The following is a 23,410-nucleotide window of genomic DNA, read 5'->3' on the forward strand; positions in this document are numbered from 1 at the left end:
AAGAGTTAAGCTGGAAAAAGCACAGCAAAGAACTGTGCTTTCTAAGATGGTATCACAAATCCCCAAGGAGAGTTCAAGTGTGTCGGCGGTTGCGATGCCTGACCATCCCAACACTGGACGGGAAGAGGTGGTTCCTTCCACCATTTGCATGCCCTCTGTAAGTGCTGGAAGGAGCACCCACAGTCCAGTTTCTGATATTCAAATTGAAGATGTCACTGTTGAAGTACACAAGGATGAGGATATGGATGTTGCTGGCGCTGAGGAGGAAGATGACGATGAGGATTCTGATGGTGATGTGGTTTGTTTAAATCAGGCACCGGGGGAGACACCAGTTATCCTTGGGGTGAAAAAGCCCATTGTGATGCCGGGGCAAAATACCAAAAAAAGCCACCTCTTCGGTGTGGAATAATTTCTCCACAAATCCAGACAACAGGTGTCAAGCCGTGTGTTGCCTCTGTCAATCTGTAATAAGTAGGGGTAAGGACGTTAACCACCTAGGAACATCCTCCCTTATACGTCACCTGCAGCTCATTAATCAGATCAGAAGTCAGTGTCAAGTAGTGAAACTTTGGGTAAGAGCGTATGCAGTCCACTGACACCTAAACACAGATCGAAGCTGGAGCTGATGTCAGACACCCTCCCTGAAAACGCTTGGGCACACCTGCATTTTTCCAAACACTCCCGGTAAACGATCAGTTACCACCCACAAGTGGCCTCTTCCTGTCAATCACCTTGTGAACGTCCGTGTGATCAGAATTTTCACACCATTCTATCGCTGACTGGCAATACCTGTTGTTGTTGTCCAATGCGTGTGTGCATTTTGGTGGGACTTGATCGCCCGCTGTGCAAAAATGCACAGCAGCGATCAGGTATGAATCGCCCCCTTTGTTCATGTGCATTTATAAGCCCTGTGACTCCCCACAGTGTGAGTAGAGGTGAGAGTTAAAAAAAAAAAATATTCTATTGTTAGTACTGTTTGGTGCACTGTAACCTATTGCACTTGTTCAAGTGCATATATACGTCATGTGACTCCACACAGTGTGAGTCAAGCAGTTAAGTGAAAAATAATATATTGTTATATTGTTTGTACTGTTCTGGCGCACTGTCCCCTTTGCATTTATTATTCATTTACATATAAAACCCTTTGAATTGCCACAGTGTGAGTTGACCTGTCAAATTAAAATAAATATATTGTTCTATTGTTTGTACTGTTCTGGTGCACTGTACCCCTGTGCGTTTGTTCACGTATACTGTATATAAAAGCCATTTGTGTCCCTATGACTACTAGAAGGAAATGAAGGCAATTGGTAGGCCCTTGTACAAACTAGCTTTGCATTACTTAAGCTGCCCACCATTCAGTGTGTAAAGTTTTCAGCACAGCCAGGAGATGTGCAAGGATCCCCATGTTTCGGTATTTCAAAAAGCACCCTCAACAGTTTTAGTTCGATATTAGTTGTAGATTTCTTTTTAAGATTGTAGAAAACAAAAAAACAGCTAAAATCATGTCATTTGGACCTGTTGTTCCTACAGTATTATTAATATCAACAACATTAATTGACAGCAATTTCCATGGTGAATAAACAAATAAGATTTGTGGATTATCTGCTTGGGGGCACCAGCCAAAATCTTGCCTAAGGCATCATAATGGTGTGGGATTGAATACAGTATGGGTCGGATACAGTGTTGGATACCATGCAGGTTGCAGTGCGAGACACACTGCAGGTTGGATACAGTGCAGGTTACAGTGTGTGTTGGATACAGTGCAGGTCAGATACAGTGCGGGTCAGATACAGTGCAGACTGGATACAGAGTGGGTCAGATACAGTGCAGTTTACAGTGTAGTTTAGATACAGTGTAGTTCGGATACAGTGTGGGTCAGAAACAGTGCAGGTTACAGTGTGGGTTGGATACAGTGCAGGTTGGATACATTGCGGGTAGACATGCCATCTGTAGCCTAGAAGCAGCATGCAGGAGGGTCCCCCGATGGTGTCTGTGAGGATAATGATGGTCCGTGTGCTGCAGTGATACAGCACTCTCTCAGTGCCTGCCATGTCTGGATTTAGAGGTGGATTTAGACCTCATGGGGCCCTAAGCAAGGCACTGATTTGGGGCCCCCTCTTCCTCAAGCATTCCCCCTCCAGTCAGTGTATGGCAACAACGCCACTCCCCACACATGACTGCTTGCACAAACACTTCCACCCCACACCCGGTGACACATTGGACAGACAAACCAACACCCACCCACTCCACTTTGCTGTTAGCTTGCAAAGATTCCCGCTTTTCCCCTGGACCCAGTGACTGCCCCCCAGCGCATAGACAGCAGCTCAGCTGCAAATTGCAGGACGGTTTTTTTACCTGATACCAGTCAGCACAATCTTATTCACATTATACCACATGTAGTGCCTCAGATTCATATTACATCACATACAGTAGTAGAGTCCCTTATTCACATTATGACACCAGTGGTCCTCATTCAGGTTACACTACACAGTAGTACCCCATATACACACTGCGCATACAGTAGTTCCTTTTATACACAATACCCAAAGTAGTAGAGCCCCTGATACACATAGGTGGTCATTCCGAGTTGTTCGCTCGCAAGCCGATTTTAGCAGCATTGCACACGCTAAGCCGCCGCCTACTGGGAGTGAATCTTAGCATCTTAAAATTGCGAACGATGTATTCGCAATATTGCGATTACAAACTTCTTAGCAGTTTCAGAGTAGCTTCAGACTTACTCGGCATCTGCGATCAGTTCAGTGCTTGTCGTTCCTGGTTTGACGTCACAAACACACCCAGCGTTCGCCCAGACACTCCTCCGTTTCTCCGGCCACTCCTGCGTTTTTTCCGGAAACGGTAGCGTTTTTCCCACACGCCCATAAAACGGCCTGTTTCCGCCAAGAAACACCCATTTCCTGTCAATCACACTACGATCGCCTGAGCGAAGAAAAAGCCATGAGTAAAAATCCTAACTTCATAGCAAATTTACTTGGCGCAGTCGCAGTGCGGACATTGCGCATGCGCACTAAGCGGAAAATCGCTGCGATGCGATGAAATTTACCGAGCGAACAACTCGGAATGAGGGCCTTAATTCCCAAAGTAGTAGAGCCCCTTACAAACACATTGCCCGCTGAAGTTGTGCCACTTACACAATGACCACTGCAGTTGTGCCAATTATACACATAATGCCCACAGTAATTGTGCCCCTTATCCTGCCCTTCGAGCCTGGAGCCAGCATTAAACGAACCTGGAGTGCCAGGATTGGGAGATTGGACAGGAGGTGCCATGATTGCGCAGGAGGCCGCTGGGGAAGTAGACATCGCCTGGCACTGCTCTGAACTACAGAGTGTTCAAACTTAAAATAAACTACAGCTCCCGGCAGCAAGGACTGCTGGAAGCTGTAGTTTATTTTGACTTTGAACAAACAGTGTAGTGCAGAGTGATGCCAGACTGCCCGGCACCAGTAACAGTGTCTCCTCACAGATTAAGCCCTGTTGGTGGGCACTTGGGACCTGCCGGGCCCTGGGCAACTGCTTTTGTCCCATAGCCGAAAATGTGCTACCGTTTGGCTTGTGTGTGGCTATTAAACAGCAGTAGCCTCTTGGTGGACAAGAATGCATGGTACCATTGGCTGAGAGCTGTGAGAACGGCTCTCACCCAATCAGTGGTCAGCCCATTGAATTCAATGGGACTTTGAAATTGACACCTGAATCCAAAACCTGCGAGATATGAGGTCCAGCACTAGGAAGATGAAGTTTTGCTTCGTTTTCGGATCTGAGGCAGGCAGGGAGATCCGAGTCACGACCCGTGTCTACTCGGATTGGGTAAGTTCGGGTGGACTTGGTTCTCTGGTAACTGAGCTCTAGTATTGGACTGTGTTTATGGGGGTCATTCAAAGTTTATCGCTAGCTGCCGTTGTTCATAGCGCAGTGATCAGGATTAAAATTATAATTTCTGCGCATGCGTATGCACCGCAGTGCGCACGCATGACGTAGGGGTACAAAGGCATTTGTTGTTTTGCACAGGTTCTAGTGAAGTTTTCAGTCGCACTGACGGCCGCAAGAAGATTGACAGGAAGGGGGCGTTTCTGGGTGTCAACTGACCATTTTCAGGGAGTGTTTGCAAAAACGCAGGCGTGGCTGGGCGTTCGCTGGGCGGGTGTATGACGTCAAATCCGGACACGAATAGGCTGAAGTGATCGCAAGCACTGAGTAGGTTCAGAGCTACTCAGAAAGTGCACAAACTGTTTTTGTTGAGCTTGGCTGAACATGCGTTTGCACTTCTGCTAAGCTAAAATACACTCCCCAGTGGGCGGTGGCATAGCATTTGCACGGCTGCTAAAACTAGCTAGCGAGCGATCAACTCGGAATGACCCCCTATGTGTAGAATTACTAGCTCCTTTTCTGCTCTGGTCATCTTTGTCTGTGACATGTTGTATTACCAGCAACAGAGACATATGGGCCCTCATTCCGAGTTGTTCACTCGCTAGCTGCTTTTAGCAGCTTTGCACACGCTAAGCCGCCGCCTACTGGAAGTGAATCTTAGCATAGTAGAATTGCGAACGAAAGATTCGCATAATTGCGAAAAGAAACTTCTTAACAGTTTCTGAGTAGCTCGAGACTTACTCTGCCACTGCGATCAGTTCAGTCAGTTTCGTTCCTGGTTTGACGTCACAAACACTCCCAGCGTTCACCCAGACACTCCCCCGTTTCTTCAGACACTCCCGCGTTTTTCCCAGAAACGGCAGCGTTTTTTCGCACACTCCCATAAAACGGCCAGTTTCCGCCCAGAAACGCCCACTTCCTGTCAATCACACTCCGATCACCAGAACGAAGAAATTTCTTCATAAAGCCGTGAGTAAAATACCAAACTTATTAGCAAATTTTCTTGGCGCAGACGCACTGCGGACATTGCGCATGCACATAAGCGACTAATCGCTCCGTTGCGGAAAAAAAATAACGAGCGAACAACTCGGAATGAGGGCCATGGTTCTGAGAGAGAATAAAAAGTAAAATCATAGTAACAACTATAAAATGTCTGAAATGTATACTATTTCCACCCACAATCGAAAAATATACTGGTAGGTTAATTGGCTCCCAACAAAATTAACCCTAGCGTGAATGTGTGCGCATGTACATGTGGTAGGAAATATAGATTGTAAGCTCCACTGAGGCAGGGACTGATGTGAATGGACAATTATTCTCTGTAAAGTGCTGCAGAATATGTGTGCACTATATAAAGAACTGGTAGTAATAACAAATAATAATGGCCCTCATTCCGAGTCGTTCGCTCGGTAAATTTCTTCGCATCGCAGCGTTTTTCTGCTTAGTGCGCATGCGCAATGTCCGCACTGCGACTGCGCCAAGTAATTTTGCTATGAAGTTAGGATTTTTACTCACGGCTTTTTCATCGCTCAGGCGATCGTAGTGTGATTGACAGGAAATGGGTGTTTCTGGGCGGAAACAGGCCGTTTTATGGGCGTGTGGGAAAAAACGCTACCGTTTCCGGAAAAAACGCAGGAGTGGCCGGAGAAACGGGGGAGTGTCTGGGCGAACGCTGGGTGTGTTTGTGACGTCAAACCAGGAACGACATGCACTGAACTGATCGCAGATGCCGAGTAAGTCTGAAGCTACTCTGAAACTGCTAAGAAGTTTGTATTCGCAATATTGCGAATACATCGTTCGCAATTTTAAGATGCTAAGATTCACTCCCAGTAGGCGGTGGCTTAGCGTGAGCAACTCTGCTAAAATCGCCTTGCGAGCGAACAACTCGGAATGACCTCCAATAATTCCATTTATTCTTAAACTCTGAAACACCTTTGTAAAATACGCTTGTTTATCATGACAATGCACAACCTTCTGTTGTCATTATACATACAGCAACTCCATCTTGTGGTGATTGCAGCTAACTGCTGCTTTCTTACAGGCAGTCATCAGCCTAACACACATTCTGTGCAGAGATGCATTATGGGGGTCATTCCGAGTTGATCACGAGATGCTGTTGTTCGCAGTGCAGCAATCAGGATAAAAAAATTGATTTTCTGCGCATGTGTATGCACCGCAATGTGCACACAGGTCGTACAGGTACAAAGCTCGTTGTTGTTTTGCACAGGTTCTAGTGAAGTTTTCAGTCGCACTGACAGCCACAAGAAGATTGACAGGAAGGGGGCGATTTCAGGGAGTGTTTACAAAAACACAGGCGTGTCTGAAAAAATGCAGGCGTGGCTGGGCATTCGCTGGGCAGGTGTATGACGTCAAATCCGTACACGAATAGGCTGAAGTGATTTCAAGCGCTGAGTAGGTTCAGAGCTACTCTGAAACTGCACAAACTGTTTTTGCAGAGCTCGGCTGCACCTGCGTTCGTACTTCTGCTAAGCTAAAATACACTCCCCAGTGGGTGGCGGCATAGCGTTTGCACAGCTGCTAAAACTGGCTAGCAAGCAATCAACTCAGAATGACCCCCTACAGTATGTCTCAGAGGGCTCTTTTTAGTGAGCATAAATACAGTATGTCTCAGAGGGCTCTTTTTAGTGAGCATAAAGACCTCTTTCTCCAGCTGGGCAACAGACATTTTTTCTCTTCTACCTATTAATAGAAGAAAAAACTGTGTGAGGATAACTGAGTTTTGTGCACTGCAGGGAGAGAGGGGGCAGATATAACATGTGCATGCAGAGAGAGTTAGATTTGGGTGGGTTATTTTGTTTCTGTACAGGGTAAATACTGGCTGCGTTATTTTTACACTGCAAATTAGATTGCAGATTGAACTCACCACACCCAAATCTAACTCTCTCTGCAAATGTTATATCTGCCCCCCCCCCCCCCCTGCAGTGCACATGGTTTTACCCAACTGCTAAAAAATTTCCTGCTGCGATCAACTTGGAATTGCCCCCATTGTGTGATAAAAAGTGGATCTTGATTTTTGACGTTTGTTCTGATTTTTCTTTGTAAATTAGCATTACAATAATCCCTCTCTCTGAATTTCTTATTTAAGGAAGAAATTCAGAGAGAGGGATTATTGTAATGAGAGAGTTCAGTCAGCTTTTGAAACAGTGAGGAACGATGATAGGGCCCCCTGCTAATTTACAAGTGACAGAGCAGTGGTACAAACACACCACAGTTTATAGCTATATCTATGAAATATTGCCACACACTGCGTGAATCAAAGAGGTTATAGATGCAGGTGAACAAAGTGCACTAGAGTAAAGCGCACCAACCAATACAAAGAATATATATATATATATATATATATATATATAAAAACATTTAAAAAAAAAAAAAAACACTTTCTTTGTACTTCTCGTTGCTGCCCGGTGACGGCCGTTGCCGGACAACGACGTTCCTGTGCATTGTGACCCATGTGCAGGCGCACTAAAGTCCTGATTGCACCGCTGCGAAAAACGGCGGCGTGTGATCAGGTTGGAATGACCCCCCACAGTGCAGAGTACAGCACAGCATACAGCAGCTCACAGCACGCCGCCTATACACAGTCACTTTAAGCAGGGCCACTTGTGAGTCTGGACACAGCACAATACAGCAGCGTGCTCCCTATACACAGTCACTTTAAGCAGGGCCACATGTGAGTCTGGACACAGCACAATACAGCAGCGTGCCCCCTATACACAGCTACTTAAAGAGCACAGCCACTTGTGAGTCTGTAGCCTGGACACAGCACAATACAGTTGTGTGCTTCCTATACACAGTCATTAAAGAGCACAACCACTTGTGAGTCTGGACACAGCGCACAGAATCCCGGCCGCTGTGGATCATATTGAATCCAACTCCCATGAGACTCTGATGTTTGACTTTGAAGTGGGAACCGAGTTTGGCGGGAACACCCAAGCCTTGGCTAGGGTGGACTCGGATCCCTGGTATTCGGAGTGGCTCGGATTCCACAAAATCTAAACCACTTATCTTTAATTAGCATTCATGCAAGTGATCAGATGGAGGTTCTCAAACCATGAAGAGATATACCCCCATCGGCAGAATTTTTCATAAACAAACTTTGATCCAATAATACTGACACAACAATTGAGGTACAAACAAAACATAAAAATACTGTACGCTTAATTTTGAAAGCATCCCAAATAACCGGTAGCCACAGGTTCTTCTACCCCTGAGGAAGTCCTGAAGGATGAAATGTGTCGGAGCCCTGCTACTCTCCAAAAGGTGGATTTTGCTGATGCTAAGGACGTATCATCCATTGCTGTTTGACTTTGTCTATTTGAAATGTTTTATTAATGTAAAAAAAACATAGCTGAACGTAACATATGCTTAGTGTAAGCCTGGCATATATGTTACTGATGCACATGTGTACAAATCGTGCTGTACTGTAGTTACAACTGTAAACATGCATGTAATTTCAGCTTTACAAGTAAACACATTTGATCTCTGTAATTTTGGGGCACAAATGCATCCAACGCAACATTAGCCGCTGCTGCTTGTTCTTGTAAGAATCAGTTTTTTTGGGGGGCACATAAGGACAAATAACAAGAGTTATTCCTTTGGTCATTTGGAGCAAAGTTATAATGCTTTGCCTCACTGCAAATCTGTGAATTCAGGCTGTGCTTGTTTCCTGCATAATGGAGCATTTACTTTACAAACTACCAAAGAACACATCAAGGATAAATATTGAGGGCTTCTGCATTTGCATGTGTTCAGATCCAGTTCAACTTCTCTCTGCTTGGATATTTTGGGGTGATTTAGAGCTAGCAGTAAACCCAGCTGATGATTGCAAAATGTACTCCTGAAAGAACCATTAGTTGTGCTGCAAGGGGAAAAATGTAAGATACATTGCCTAATTTTAGAGCTGTCTAGCGCAACTCCTAAAATAAAGAAGGCCTTGTTCTAAACTTGCAGCTACAGTATGTCGCTGATACTCCCTTTACCTCTTACACTCTAAATGAAATTAAGACCAGAGGGCATATTCATTGAGGATTAGACCCATCACACTTGTGGAAACTGTAATTTATAATTATTTTTAAGTAATGGGCCCATTCTTGATCAATTTAGTGAGAAAATATGAAAGTATTGATGTCAAGCATTAGACTACTATACTATTATCAAAGTAGTACAGTCTAATTTTGGCTTCCTTTTTATTATAAAGTGAAACTTTGTTCTCTTTTAAAACATGTATGAGATATGTATTCATACATGTGACAGAGATAAATGGATGTTGTACAGGGTATCCGTTCACATGGTCGACCATGTTATGGTCGACCACTATTGGTCGACATTGACATGGTCGACATGGACACATGGTCGACACATGAAAATGGTTGACACATGAAAGGTCGACACATGAAAAGGTCGACATGAGTTTTTTTACTTTTTTTTCTTTTGGGGAACTTTACCATACTTTACGATCCACGTGGACTGCGATTGGAACGGTAATCTGTGCCGAGCGAAGCGGTAGCGGAGCGAAGGCACCATGCGAGGGGACGCGGTGCACTAATTGGGGTTCCCCGTCACTTTACGCAAAAAACGACACCAAAAAAAGTTCAAAAACTCATGTCGGCCTTTTCATGTGTTGACCTTTCATGTGTCGATCAGTTTCACGTGTCGACCATGTCAATGTCGACCAATAGTGGTCGACCTAATGACTGTCGACCATAACATGGTCGACCATTCATACCGGAACCGTTGTACAGAACCATTGACCTAAACCAGTTTTCTAATCTCTGCCTTGCCTGACTTGTGATTATGATCTCTGGGTTCTGCTGTTCTCTATATATTGTGCATAAATAAAATTGTATAAAAAGGAAAATGTCATGCTCCGATTGTTTGTATAGTTATATGCAAAGTAATTATACAGTATATGCAACCTGCTGTCACACACATATTTCCAATAACATTGCTGTCTCTGTTTGTGATTAAACTCGTGATTAAAGATGTAGAGAAAAATGTTCAAGCCCTCAGCAGAAATGCGCACAGCAAGTTATAAATTACGCTCTGATTAATCTGCTCAGAAAATGGGCGAGAGGCATAAACTCGTCAGTGAGGGTCAAACCTTCATATGCTTAGTAAATTGTTTGTAGAAATGTTTTCCCACACACTTCTGTAAAACAACCCCAGATGCATAATACATTTCTATAAGAGCCCCAAGCTCAAATACAAAATTAAAAAAAGCAAACAAGTGTAATGGTGGAAAATAAACCGCATCTTGAATTTCATGGAATAATGGACAATGGGGGTAATCCAGAACTGATTGCTCCTCTGTGAATTTGCAGAGGTTTGCGATCAGATAGTCGCCGCCCAGACAGAGTGATAACCCGCCCCGTGCAAGTCTGCTTACGCCGTGCAAAAATCTCTGCGAGTGCCAGTCAACTACAAATCTGTTCGCAACTCATTCACTATCGAATGGTTTTTCCAGTCTGTGCAGTCTGTGCGTAGCCCAGGACTTACACCTACAGTGTGATACAGGCAGGCTGATCTGTGCCGGAGCAGATGTCACACACCCTCCCTGAAAACGCTTGGGAATGCCTGCGTTTTTCCGGACACTTCCTGCCAATCAGCTTGCGAACGCCTAGCAGTGTGTACTCTGAAAGAGTGTATAGTGCAGCCGTTAACCTTATCAGCGATCGCCGTAGGAGGATACTTCCACAAAATAGGTCGACATGGGAAAGGTCACACCTGAAAAGGTCAACATGAGTTTTCTTAATGTTTTTGGTGTTGTTTTCTCTGTAACATAACTAGGAACCCCAATTAGTGCACGATGGCCCCTTGTATGGCTCATTTCACTCTCCATGCTGTGGGTAAGATGCCTCACTCTGCTACCAATGTGCTCTGCACAGTTTACTATTCAGAATAGTAGGCCACGTGGATTGTAAAGTATGAAAAACTTGAAAATCAAAATTAAATTTTAAAACACTCATGTTGACCTTTTCCTGTGTTGACCATTGCCATGTTGACCTTTTAACAATGTCGACCTTTTGACCTTTTGTCTATTTTAACCTAATGCATGTCGACCAATAGTGGTCGACCTATTGACTGTCAACATAAGTACTGTCGAACTACTATCCGGTTACCATCTTTCTATGGAAGTGAACTGGTGGACTCCTGATACATCACTTTCCAGATAGAGCATTGTGTCTGTTCTTCTAAAGTACTGAAGAGCAAAAGTGTGCATGTAATATTCTACATGAAAGATACACAAAACCATGCAAATAATCATATAAAAAAGAGGTACTTTTTTTTAAAGAAATACTGCACAGCATATGTAAGGTTGCTCTCAAGGGAGTAAGAAAGTTCCAGCAGAAAAGTTAGCTATTATCATTTGATGTGCTCTAATCATAGTGCTGCTACATTTGCTACAACTGTACTGGTGTACTGGTGAGACTTTAAGAAATTAATGGGGCCACACTGATTGGTTAAACCTGGAGGAGCAGCCACACTCTGACCAATCAGAGTGGACCCATTTTTTTTTTTTAAATGTATGTGAGAGACCTCTTATTGACATTGGGTTCACGCACACTGACAGCCCAAAATATTATTTATGACTAGGATTACTAGGACTGGTAGTGCACAAGAAAGAGACAATGTTATTCACAACTTAATGCTTCATAACCTCTATACCCATCACAAAGTGGAATAAACAAGTCATAAAAAAAATCCTAGAGCTGTTGCTAGTTGTTATACTGTGTGGGACTTCATGTTTTTGTGAGGGACCAACGCTCATCAGAGAAATCACACTGTGGATTTCACCTTTATATTTATAGCACCCCTGCTGGTCAAGCCCATTGCTGGTTACCCCCCCCCCCCTTCCCCCAAGTTATAAACAGCCAAGAGCTGGTTAAAAAACCAGAGGGACCCGCTGCGATTACAGATTTGGTATGACCACAACACTATTTTTATTTTACATTTTTTCTATTTTTCCTCACAAATAAGAGCTTGCACAGATGCTCGGGATGTTTACAGTGTTTGAAAACTGTAACATATTTATGCAGCTTTTATTTACTATTCTGATTTATATGTAACTGTTCCTTTGCATGAGATATGGAGATTTGGGGCAGGAACTGGGCAGGTGACATTGCGATAACCACTCTGTGTAACCAACGTGACTTTTGGGAGTGTCATAGGAGTCTCCTGGGATGTGTCATGGGCATGTATAAAAAGGGATGTGCAATTTTGACTTGTGCACAAAAGGAAGGGAAGCCTGTATTTGACGCAGTGGTATAACTACCGGTGATGCAGCCAGTGAATTGTCTGAGGCCTGTTGCAGTGAAAGGGTCCACAGACAGCGATATTAGCTGTAGTAATAATAAGTCTAATTGACTCATTATAGTATGCTGCCTAGAGATGAGCGGGTTCGGATCCTCTGAATCCGAACCCGCCCGAACTTCAGGTTTTTTTACACGGGTCCGAGCAGGCTCGGATCTTCCCGCCTTGCTCGGCTAACCCGAGCGCGCCCGAACGTCATCATCACGCTGTCGGATTCTCGCGAGGCTCGGATTCTATCGCGAGACTCGGATTCTATATAAGGAGCCGCGCGTCGCCGCCATTTTCACACGTGCATTGAGAGTCATAGGGAGAGGACGTGGCTGGCGTCCTCTCCGTTTAGAGAAGAGAGAGACACAGTATTTTGGGGAGCATTATTAGGAGGAGTACTACTATACTGTATACTACTATACTACTTGCTGAAGTGATATTTATAGATTAGATAGTGTGACTGTAAGTGTATTATCTGACTTGTGGGGGAGACACTGACAGTGGGGAGCAGTTAGAGTCTGAGAGCAGGACTCAGGAGTACATATAACGTACAGTGCACACTTTTGCTGCCAGAGTCAGTGCCACACTGCCATTGTTGTGACCACACTGACCACCAGTATAATAATATATTTTGTGATTGTCTGCTTAGGCCTCGGAGTACTAGTTGCAAGTTGCAACGTGACCTGAAGTGACCACCAGTTTAATAATCAATCACCACTAGTTTAATATATATATATATATATATATATATATATATAATTGTATATAATATATATATATATATATATATATATAATATTGTATACCACCTACCCGTGGTTTTTTTTTTTTCATTCTTCTTTATACATACTACTATAGTAGCTTACTGTAGCAGTCTGCGGTGCTGTGCTGACCTGACAGTGTCCAGCAGGTCCGTCATCAGTCATTACATAATAAATATATATAGTACCTGTCCGGCTGCAGTACTAGTGATATTATATTGATTTCATCTCATTATCAATAATTTATCATCCAGTCTAGACTCTATATTAGCAGCAGACACAGTACGTTAGTCCACGGCTGTAGCTACCTCTGTGTCGGCACTCGGCAGTCCATCCATAATTGTATACCACCTACCCGTGGTTTTTTTTTCTTTCTTCTTTGTACATACTACTATAGTATAGTAGCTTACTGTAGCAGTCTGCGGTGCTGCTGAGCTGACAGTGTCCAGCAGGTCCGTCATCAGTCATCATTACCTAATAAATATATTATCTACCTGTCCGGCTGCAGTACTAGTGATATTATATATACATACATATATATATTGATTTCATCTCATTATCAATCATCCAGTCTATATTAGCAGCAGACACAGTACGTTAGTCCACGGCTGTAGCTACCTCTGTGTCGGCACTCGGCAGTCCATCCATAATTGTATACCACCTACCCGTGGTTTTTTTTTCCTTTCTTCTTTGTACATACTACTATAGTATAGTAGCTTACTGTAGCAGTCTGCGGTGCTGCTGAGCTGACAGTGTCCAGCAGGTCCGTCATCAGTCATCATTACCTAATAAATATATTATCTACCTGTCCGGCTGCAGTACTAGTGATATTATATATACATACATATATATATTGATTTCATCTCATTATCAATCATCCAGTCTATATTAGCAGCAGACACAGTACGTTAGTCCACGGCTGTAGCTACCTCTGTGTCGGCACTCGGCAGTCCATCCATAATTGTATACCACCTACCCGTGGTTTTTTTTTTTCTTTCTTCTTTGTACATACTACTATAGTATAGTAGCTTACTGTAGCAGTCTGCGGTGCTGCTGAGCTGACAGTGTCCAGCAGGTCCGTCATCAGTCATCATTACCTAATAAATATATTATCTACCTGTCCGGCTGCAGTACTAGTGATATTATATATACATACATATATATATATATATATTGATTTCATCTCATTATCATCCAGTCTATATTAGCAGCAGACACAGTACGGTAGTCCACGGCTGTAGCTACCTCTGTGTCGGCACTCGGCAGTCCATCCATAATTGTATACCACCTACCCGTGGTTTTTTTTTTCTTTCTTCTTTGTACATACTACTATAGTAGCTTACTGTAGCAGTCTGCGGTGCTGCTGAGGTGACAGTGTCCAGCAGGTCCGTCATCAGTCATCATTACCTAATAAATATATTATCTACCTGTCCGGCTGCAGTACTAGTGATATTATATATACATACATATATATATATATATATTTCATCTCATTATCATCCAGTCTATATTAGCAGCAGACACAGTACGGTAGTCCACGGCTGTAGCTACCTCTGTGTCGGCACTCGGCAGTCCATCCATAAGTATACTAGTATCCATCCATCTCCATTGTTTACCTGAGGTGCCTTTTAGTTGTGCCTATTAAAATATGGAGAACAAAAATGTTGAGGTTCCAAAATTAGGGAAAGATCAAGATCCTCTTCCACCTCGTGCTGAAGCTGCTGCCACTAGTCATGGCCGAGACGATGAAATGCCAGCAACGTCGTCTGCCAAGGCCGATGCCCAATGTCATAGTACAGAGCATGTCAAATCCAAAACACCAAATATCAGTAAAAAAAGGACTCCAAAACCTAAAATAAAATTGTCGGAGGAGAAGCGTAAACTTGCCAATATGCCATTTACCACACGGAGTGGCAAGGAACGGCTGAGGCCCTGGCCTATGTTCATGGCTAGTGGTTCAGCTTCACATGAGGATGGAAGCACTCAGCCTCTCGCTAGAAAACTGAAAAGACTCAAGCTGGCAAAAGCACCGCAAAGAACTGTGCGTTCTTTGAAATCCCAAATCCACAAGGAGAGTCCAATTGTGTCGGTTGCGATGCCTGACCTTCCCAACACTGGACGTGAAGAGCATGCGCCTTCCACCATTTGCACGCCCCCTGCAAGTGCTGGAAGGAGCACCCGCAGTCCAGTTCCTGATAGTCAGATTGAAGATGTCAGTGTTGAAGTACACCAGGATGAGGAGGATATGGGTGTTGCTGGCGCTGGGGAGGAAATTGACCAGGAGGATTCTGATGGTGAGGTGGTTTGTTTAAGTCAGGCACCCTGGGAGACACCTGTTGTCCGTGGGAGGAATATGGCCGTTGACATGCCTGGTGAAAATACCAAAAAAATCAGCTCTTCAGTGTGGAGGTATTTCAACAGAAAAGCGGACAACAGGTGTCAAGCCGTGTGTTGCCTTTGTCAAGCTATAATAAGTAGGGGTAAGGACGTTAACCACCTCGGAACATCCTCCCTTATACGTCACCTGCAGCGCATTCATAATAAGTCAGTGACAAGTTCAAAAACTTTGGGTGACAGCGGAAGCAGTCCACTGACCAGTAAATCCCTTCCTCTTGTAACCAAGCTCACGCAAACCACCCCACCAACTCCCTCAGTGTCAATTTCCTCCTTCCCCAGGAATGCCAATAGTCCTGCAGGCCATGTCACTGGCAATTCTGACGATTCCTCTCCTGCCTGGGATTCCTCCGATGCATCCTTGCGTGTAACGCCTACTGCTGCTGGCGCTGCTGTTGTTGCTGCTGGGAGTCGATGGTCATCCCAGAGGGGAAGTCGGAAGACCACTTGTACTACTTCCAGTAAGCAATTGACTGTCCAACAGTCCTTTGCGAGGAAGATGAAATATCACAGCAGTCATCCTGCTGCAAAGCGGATAACTGAGGCCTTGACAACTATGTTGGTGTTAGACGTGCGTCCGGTATCCGCCGTTAGTTCACAGGGAACTACACAATTTCTTGAGGTAGTGTGCCCCCGTTACCAAATACCATCTAGGTTCCACTTCTCTAGGCAGGCGATACCGAAAATGTACACAGACCTCAGAAAAAGACTCACCAGTGTCCTAAAAAATGCAGCTGTACCCAATGTCCACTTAACCACGGACATGTGGACAAGGGGAGCAGGGCAGGGTCAGGACTATATGACTGTGACAGCCCACTGGGTAGATGTATGGACTCCCGCCGCAAGAACAGCAGCGGCGGCACCAGTAGCAGCATCTCGCAAACGCCAACTCTTTCCTAGGCAGGCTACGCTTTGTATCACCGCTTTCCAGAATACGCACACAGCTGAAAACCTCTTACGGCAACTGAGGAAGATCATCGCGGAATGGCTTACCCCAATTGGACTCTCCTGTGGATTTGTGGCATCGGACAACGCCAGCAATATTGTGTGTGCATTAAATATGGGCAAATTCCAGCACGTCCCATGTTTTGCACATACCTTGAATTTGGTGGTGCAGAATTTTTTAAAAAACGACAGGGGCGTGCAAGAGATGCTGTCGGTGGCCAGAAGAATTGCGGGACACTTTCGGCGTACAGGCACCACGTACAGAAGACTGGAGCACCACCAAAAACTACTGAACCTGCCCTGCCATCATCTGAAGCAAGAAGTGGTAACGAGGTGGAATTCAACCCTCTATATGCTTCAGAGGTTGGAGGAGCAGCAAAAGGCCATTCAAGCCTATACAATTGAGCACGATATAGGAGGTGGAATGCACCTGTCTCAAGCGCAGTGGAGAATGATTTCAACGTTGTGCAAGGTTCTGATGCCCTTTGAACTTGCCACACGTGAAGTCAGTTCACCTCATCAGGCTTTTGCAGAAGAAGCTGGAGACATTGAAGGAGGAGCTAACACGGAGCGATTCCGCTAGGCATGTGGGACTTGTGGATGGAGCCCTTAGTTCGCTTAACAAGGATTCACGGGTGGTCAATCTGTTGAAATCAGAGCACTACATTTTGGCCACCGTGCTCGATCCTAGATTTAAAGCCTACCTTGGATCTCTCTTTCCGGCAGACACAAGTCTGCTGGGGTTGAAAGACCTGCTGGTGAGAAAATTGTCAAGTCAAGCGGAACGCGACCTGTCAACATCTCCTCCTTCACATTCTCCCGCAACTGGGGGTGCGAGGAAAAGGCTCAGAATTCCGAGCCCACCCGCTGGCGGTGATGCAGGGCAGTCTGGAGCGACTGCTGATGCTGACATCTGGTCCGGACTGAAGGACCTGACAACGATTACGGACATGTCGTCTACTGTCACTGCATATGATTCTCTCACCATTGAAAGAATGGTGGAGGATTATATGAGTGACCGCATCCAAGTAGGCACGTCACACAGTCCGTACTTATACTGGCAGGAAAAAGAGGCAATTTGGAGGCCCTTGCACAAACTGGCTTTATTCTACCTAAGTTGCCCTCCCACAAGTGTGTACTCCGAAAGAGTGTTTAGTGCCGCCGCTCACCTTGTCAGCAATCGGCGTACGAGGTTACATCCAGAAAATGTGGAGAAGATGATGTTCATTAAAATGAATTATAATCAATTCCTCCGTGGAGACATTGACCAGTAGCAATTGCCTCCACAAAGTACACAGGGAGCTGAGATGGTGGATTCCAGTGGGGACGAATTGATAATCTGTGAGGAGGGGGATGTACACGGTGATATATCGGAGGATGATGATGAGGTGGACATCTTGCCTCTGTAGAGCCAGTTTGTGCAAGGAGAGATTAATTGCTTCTTTTTTGGTGGGGGTCCAAACCAACCCGTCATTTCAGTCACAGTCGTGTGGCAGACCCTGTCACTGAAATGATGGGTTGGTTAAAGTGTGCATGTCCTGTTTATACAACATAAGGGTGGGTGGGAGGGCCCAAGGACAATTCCATCTTGCACCTCTTTTTTCTTTAATTTTTCTTTGCGTCATGTGCTGTTTGTGGAATGTTTTTTGGAAGGGCCATCCTGCGTGACACTGCAGTGCCACTCCTAGATGGGCCCAGTGTTTGTGTCGGCCACTAGGGTCACTTATCTTACTCACACAGCTACCTCATTGCGCCTCTTTTTTTCTTTGCGTCATGTGCTGTTTGGGGAGGGTTTTTTGGAAGGGCCATCCTGCGTGACACTGCAGTGCCACTCCTAGATGGGCCCGGTGTTTGTGTCGGCCACTAGGGTTGCTTATCTTACTCACACAGCTACCTCATTGCGCCTCTTTTTTTCTTTGCGTCATGTGCTGTTTGGGGAGGGTTTTTTGGAAGGGCCATCCTGCGTGACACTGCAGTGCCACTCCTAGATGGGCACGGTGTTTGTGTCGGCCACTAGGGTCGCTTAGCTTAGTCATCCAGCGACCTAGGTGCAAATTTTAGGACTAAAAATAATATTGTGAGGTGTGAGGTATTCAGAATAGACTGAAAATGAGTGGAAATTATGGTTTTTGAGGTTAATAATACTTTGGGATCAAAATGACCCCCAAATTCTATGATTTATGCTGTTTTTTAGTGTTTTTTGAAAAAAACACCCGAATCCAAAACACACCCGAATCCAACAAAAAAAATTCGGTGAGGTTTTGCCAAAACGCGGTCGAACCCAAAACACGGCCGCGGAACCGAACCCAAAACCAAAACACAAAACCCGAAAAATTTCAAGTGCACATCTCTAATGCTGCCCAGTCGCTGCATGCCCATAACCCTGGTGCTGGCGTTCACAGGAGAGAAGGAAGCCACCTCCCCTGATGGGACAGCTATTGCAGAACTGGGCATGCCACCGTCATGCCCTCTACCATGGTCTCTCCCAGGTAGAACAAGGACCATGCATGGCACTTTCTTTCCCTCTACTATGTTCCTCCCTCGCATCCATAGGACCAGTCTCACCACTTCAGCCCACCCCTTCTTCTCCTCTACCTTGCTCTCTCCGAACCTGTGGACCAGGCCTGCCTCTTTACCCTCTACCATGCTCTCTGGCCAGAGGACCAGGCTTGCCCCCATTCATCTCCTCTGCCTTGCTCTCTCCAAACCAAAGGACAAAAACATATTTTTGCACCTGGGCCCACCACTCACTACTTTCATCACTGATCTAATGTATCATTTTCACATGGTATGAGACTGGTGCACGTGCAGATACTAAACATGAAAGTTGTAGTGGGCAGTGTAAAATCAATGGACAGCACAGCTTTCCCACTTGCACATGTATGAACTCCACATTAGGTGAACAGATTATTTTCATAGCATTAGGTAGTAAATCTAGCTTCAGCACCTGCCCACAACTACAGCCACTTTGCATTCAACTGTATGTTTCTATAATTTTTTTTGCTCTTAGATAGCTAGAAAATGTTGACCACCAATTTGAAATCATTAGATATTTTCTCTTTAGTAGAAGGGTTGTACAGTATAGACGAAAGCAAAAATTGTAACACAAATGGCAACATTTATATACATTTTAAATACAGAAAGACACAAAGAAGCAAGAATTAATAAAATATTTGAAATATTTATTATCTACATTTGGCAATACTACTTTAAGCGTACATTCTGTAATACAATAAAACAACTTTCATTCTATGAGCAAATTTACTGCTAATAAATTAGGATAAAGAATCAAAAGCATTAAACCACTGACTGCGATGCAGAGGGTTGCTAATTGTGATATATATATATATATATATATACAGAGAGAGAGAGAGAGAGAGAGAGAGAGAATGTGAGACTATGACTGGGGACAGACCAGCAGTTATGGTACATTAGCAGTAAGTGGACTAACTGTTACATACTTACATTAGATTTAATATGATGTTTAATGACAACAAAAGTGAATATCTGTGTTCTTGTTATTTTCTTTGTATGCAGAAAATTAAATAAAACACATATACCAGAAAGAGGGCTCTGCCAAGTTTATATTGGATAAAAAAATTGTGCATACTGTAAACATTAAGGCCAGGATGTAATGAAGTTCAGCTGCTGTGTGGGATGCCGGACGAACTCAGACTTTTTTTTTAAAGGGGCAATCATGTACAAGGCTAAACCATGCTTTGTACAAGATTGCCCATTTAAAAAACATCCGAGTTCGGCCGTCATCCAGCACGGCCGCCGAACTCGGAGTTCAATACGTCCTAGGGCCTGAATCAGTGATGTACACTAATGCATTATCAGCTGCAGACTTTTATGCAGCTAATGTGTGAATATAAGCTAATGCCGCAGCCACCTGGAAATGTACTGAGATGTTCACCACAAGCCTCGAAAATCTACAAAGATGCAGCAACCGTCACAAATGATTTGATTATTGCAGTTCTGAGTAGCCGTATGGACACACAGTATGGCCACAGGAAGAAAGACAGTAGCCCCTTTTCTACTGCATATGGAATCGTTGTAACAGTCTGAAATAAGCCCCAAAAATGGCCATGACATGCCTGCATTCGAGTCACAGCGTCCCCATTTTGCCCATGAATGGGCTCCACCTGTCAAACACTTTGCAAATAAGTCCTCCTTCCAACCACTGTCCATCGCAGCAAGTGCAAAGTGCGTCTTAGACACATGCAGTTTCCTGCTGATTGCTTAACTGCGGAAAATTCTGCATTGCATACAACTTTACAACTTCGAACCAGACCCCTAGTCATCCACAGAAAAATGCACATCATCTGCAATATAAACTCACAAAATATGCCTATGTATCATGTTAACTTTGAGAACACCTGTGAAGCTGTCTACTTAAGTTTCTTAAAGCATTCTTTACCTCTCTATTTCTGAAAGCATAAATAAAGGGGTTCAGCATTGGTATAACAACAGTATACATGAGAGCAAGAAATTTGTCATAGTGACTGCCTTTGGGTCTAATATACACAATAATAGCAGAGCCATAGAATATAGAAGCTACAATGAGATGAGATGAACAAGTGGAGAAAGCTTTCTTTTTGCCCTTTTTGGTTTTAATCTTTAACACAGTCCTTATGATATGAAAGTAGAATCCTATTATAGTAAAGAAAGGCAAAACAATAGAAATAACAGTCGCCACACTTGTGGCCACATTACTGACAAATGGGTCTGAACATGCCAAATTCTGCAAAGGTGCCAGGTCACAGAAGAAGTGATTGATCTCATTTGGGCCACAAAAATCCAAAAGCATTGTAAAAATTGTTGGAAAAACAGACACAATAAAACCGAACAACCATGGAAAGACTGCCAATTTGTAACAATATTTACTGTTCATAATAGCAAAATAATGTAATGGGTTGTTTATAGCTAAAAAACGGTCAAAGACCATTAATGCAAGTAGGAAGCATTCAGTTTCCCCAAGTGCATTGAAGGTGTACATCTGTGTAAAACATTCAGAAACTGAAATTGTCCTCTTAGTCTGAATGAGGATAGCTAAAAGTTTTGGAACAGTTACTGAGACAAACATTACCTCCAAAGTAGAAAATATACCAATGAAAAAGTACATTGGGCTACGAAGACAAGTCTCAGTTCTAACTAAAATTATGATAGTAAAGTTTCCGATCATACATATAATGTATGCCAATAGAACAGCACAAAATAGTACATTTTGGTATTTATGGATATTATAAAAACCTAAAAGAATAAATTTGTTCACTGTCAAATTGTTCACAGCTTGCATTTTCAAGAGAAAATAAACCTACAACAAAAACAAAATTATTATTATTATTATTATTATTATTATTATGCCCTGCATCATTTACTGCAAATATCAGTTATATTATCACTACTTACAGAGCTTTATTTAACATATTTGCTAACAGAATTAACTTTTTAAAATAGTTTTGTTTATTAATATCATATAGTGACAACAAATGCTACAACATCCAGTATGTGAGGTATATGTAATATACTGTAGTTAATATTCTTTATGAGTTATTTGCTAATTTTAATAAATATAGATGCAATGCCATTTTTTACTCTCTTGTAATTAATTCCATGTGCCTTTTCTATAGGTCAACTTTTATGAGTGACATATTTTTATGAGGCTGTTGTCTGAGCAGGGTCATATACCAAATGAAAGATCTTGGTTCATAGTTTTGCAGAAAAATATTATAATTAGTTTCTTCATGTTGGAGTTATGTGACAAAATGTCCACCTGCCATTCACAATGCATCACCACTGTGCTTTGGAAAGTGTGACAGTTGGTGAACTCTCCTTGTGAACCTGCTGGGTGACCTGGATCATGTGACCTGCTGGATGGTCTGGAAACTGTGACTGTTATTTGCAGTCACCCACTAAGCAGGGATTTTTTGAAATTCAGAATAAACACACCCCATGGCATCTCCTATGGATAAGAGAAGAAAAACAATTTTCATAGTGTAGAATGCCAAAACGCACAATTTTACTGAACATAAAATCTCAAAAGGGGTAGCATCCAGAATGACAGTGAAGTGGATTAACACAGCAATTACCAGGATAGGGAAGGAACTTGGGTATTAATGTATCAGAAATTACCCTGGAGCCTCTTGAAATGGATGTTGGTATGCATTTTTCTACGCATTTCCACACACGGGTGTCTTTACCAAGGAAGAGTGATAACAGGTGTCCAAGTCAGCTTCCAGGAAATAGTTCATTCATTTACTTGGAGCCCATTCAATATCTCTATTGTATTTAACATACTGTATATGATATATCCCAATGTGGAAAACTTGAGATTTCCAGAAAACTTTTTGACATCACCAGGAGTTTTTCCAGCTTTTGTTTGGCAATGCCAAAAATGTATGTGTTACAGTATAAGGCAATGTATAGTGGAGCTCTCACTGTGGGGCATACATTTTGTAGTAAGCCTTGAAGAGGGATACAGTGGATACAGCGGAGAAAGATAAAGTAACAGCCAATCAGCTCTTAACTGCCATGTTACAGGCTGTGTTTGAAAAGTGACAGCTGATTGGTTGGTACTTTATCTCTGTCCACTTAACACTCTCGAAGACTTAGGGTCAGATTTATTAAGCCTGGAGAAGTGATAAAGTGGTGATAAAGCAGTGATAAGTGCAAGGTGATAATGCACCAGCCAATCAGCTCCTAACTGCCAATTTACATATTGGAGCTGATTGGATGGTGTGTTATCACCTTGCACTTATCACTGCTTTATCACTTCTCCAGTCTTAATACATCTTCCCCTTAGTACAAAAAAATAGTTTGAATAGCGAAATGCTCCAAACCACTGAGAAAGCATTAACACAACACTTAAATATTCATTCATTCCTATTCTTACTCCAATTCAATGATTTACGCACACTCAGTCTGATTCGGATTTGGATGCAGTCACACAGCCTTTGTATCTTTGTATACAGCTGCTGTGTGATAATTTGCTAATACTGAAGGAGATATCTTGTATAAATACATGCCTTCTGCCAGCTTCTCTGATCCACTGGTGTGTCCTAGGATGCAGCATCTGACCCCCCAAGTGGTGTCTGCAGAGAGAAG

The 23,410-nt window shown here is 43.4% G+C and overlaps 1 protein-coding gene across 1 annotated transcript; it reads right to left on the reverse strand.

Moving 5' to 3' along the window:
* Window positions 1-20,666: 20,666 nt before the first annotated feature.
* LOC134979947 (olfactory receptor 10A7-like) lies at window positions 20,667-21,602 on the reverse strand. Its single transcript, XM_063946554.1, has one exon. It carries the CDS (start codon window positions 21,600-21,602, stop codon window positions 20,667-20,669), a length of 936 nt encoding a protein of 311 aa, XP_063802624.1.
* Between the last annotated feature and the right edge of the window lie 1,808 nt (window positions 21,603-23,410).

Source organism: Pseudophryne corroboree, chromosome 12 (genome assembly GCF_028390025.1).
Source record: "Pseudophryne corroboree isolate aPseCor3 chromosome 12, aPseCor3.hap2, whole genome shotgun sequence".
In the NCBI taxonomy this organism is placed as follows: domain Eukaryota; kingdom Metazoa; phylum Chordata; class Amphibia; order Anura; family Myobatrachidae; genus Pseudophryne; species Pseudophryne corroboree.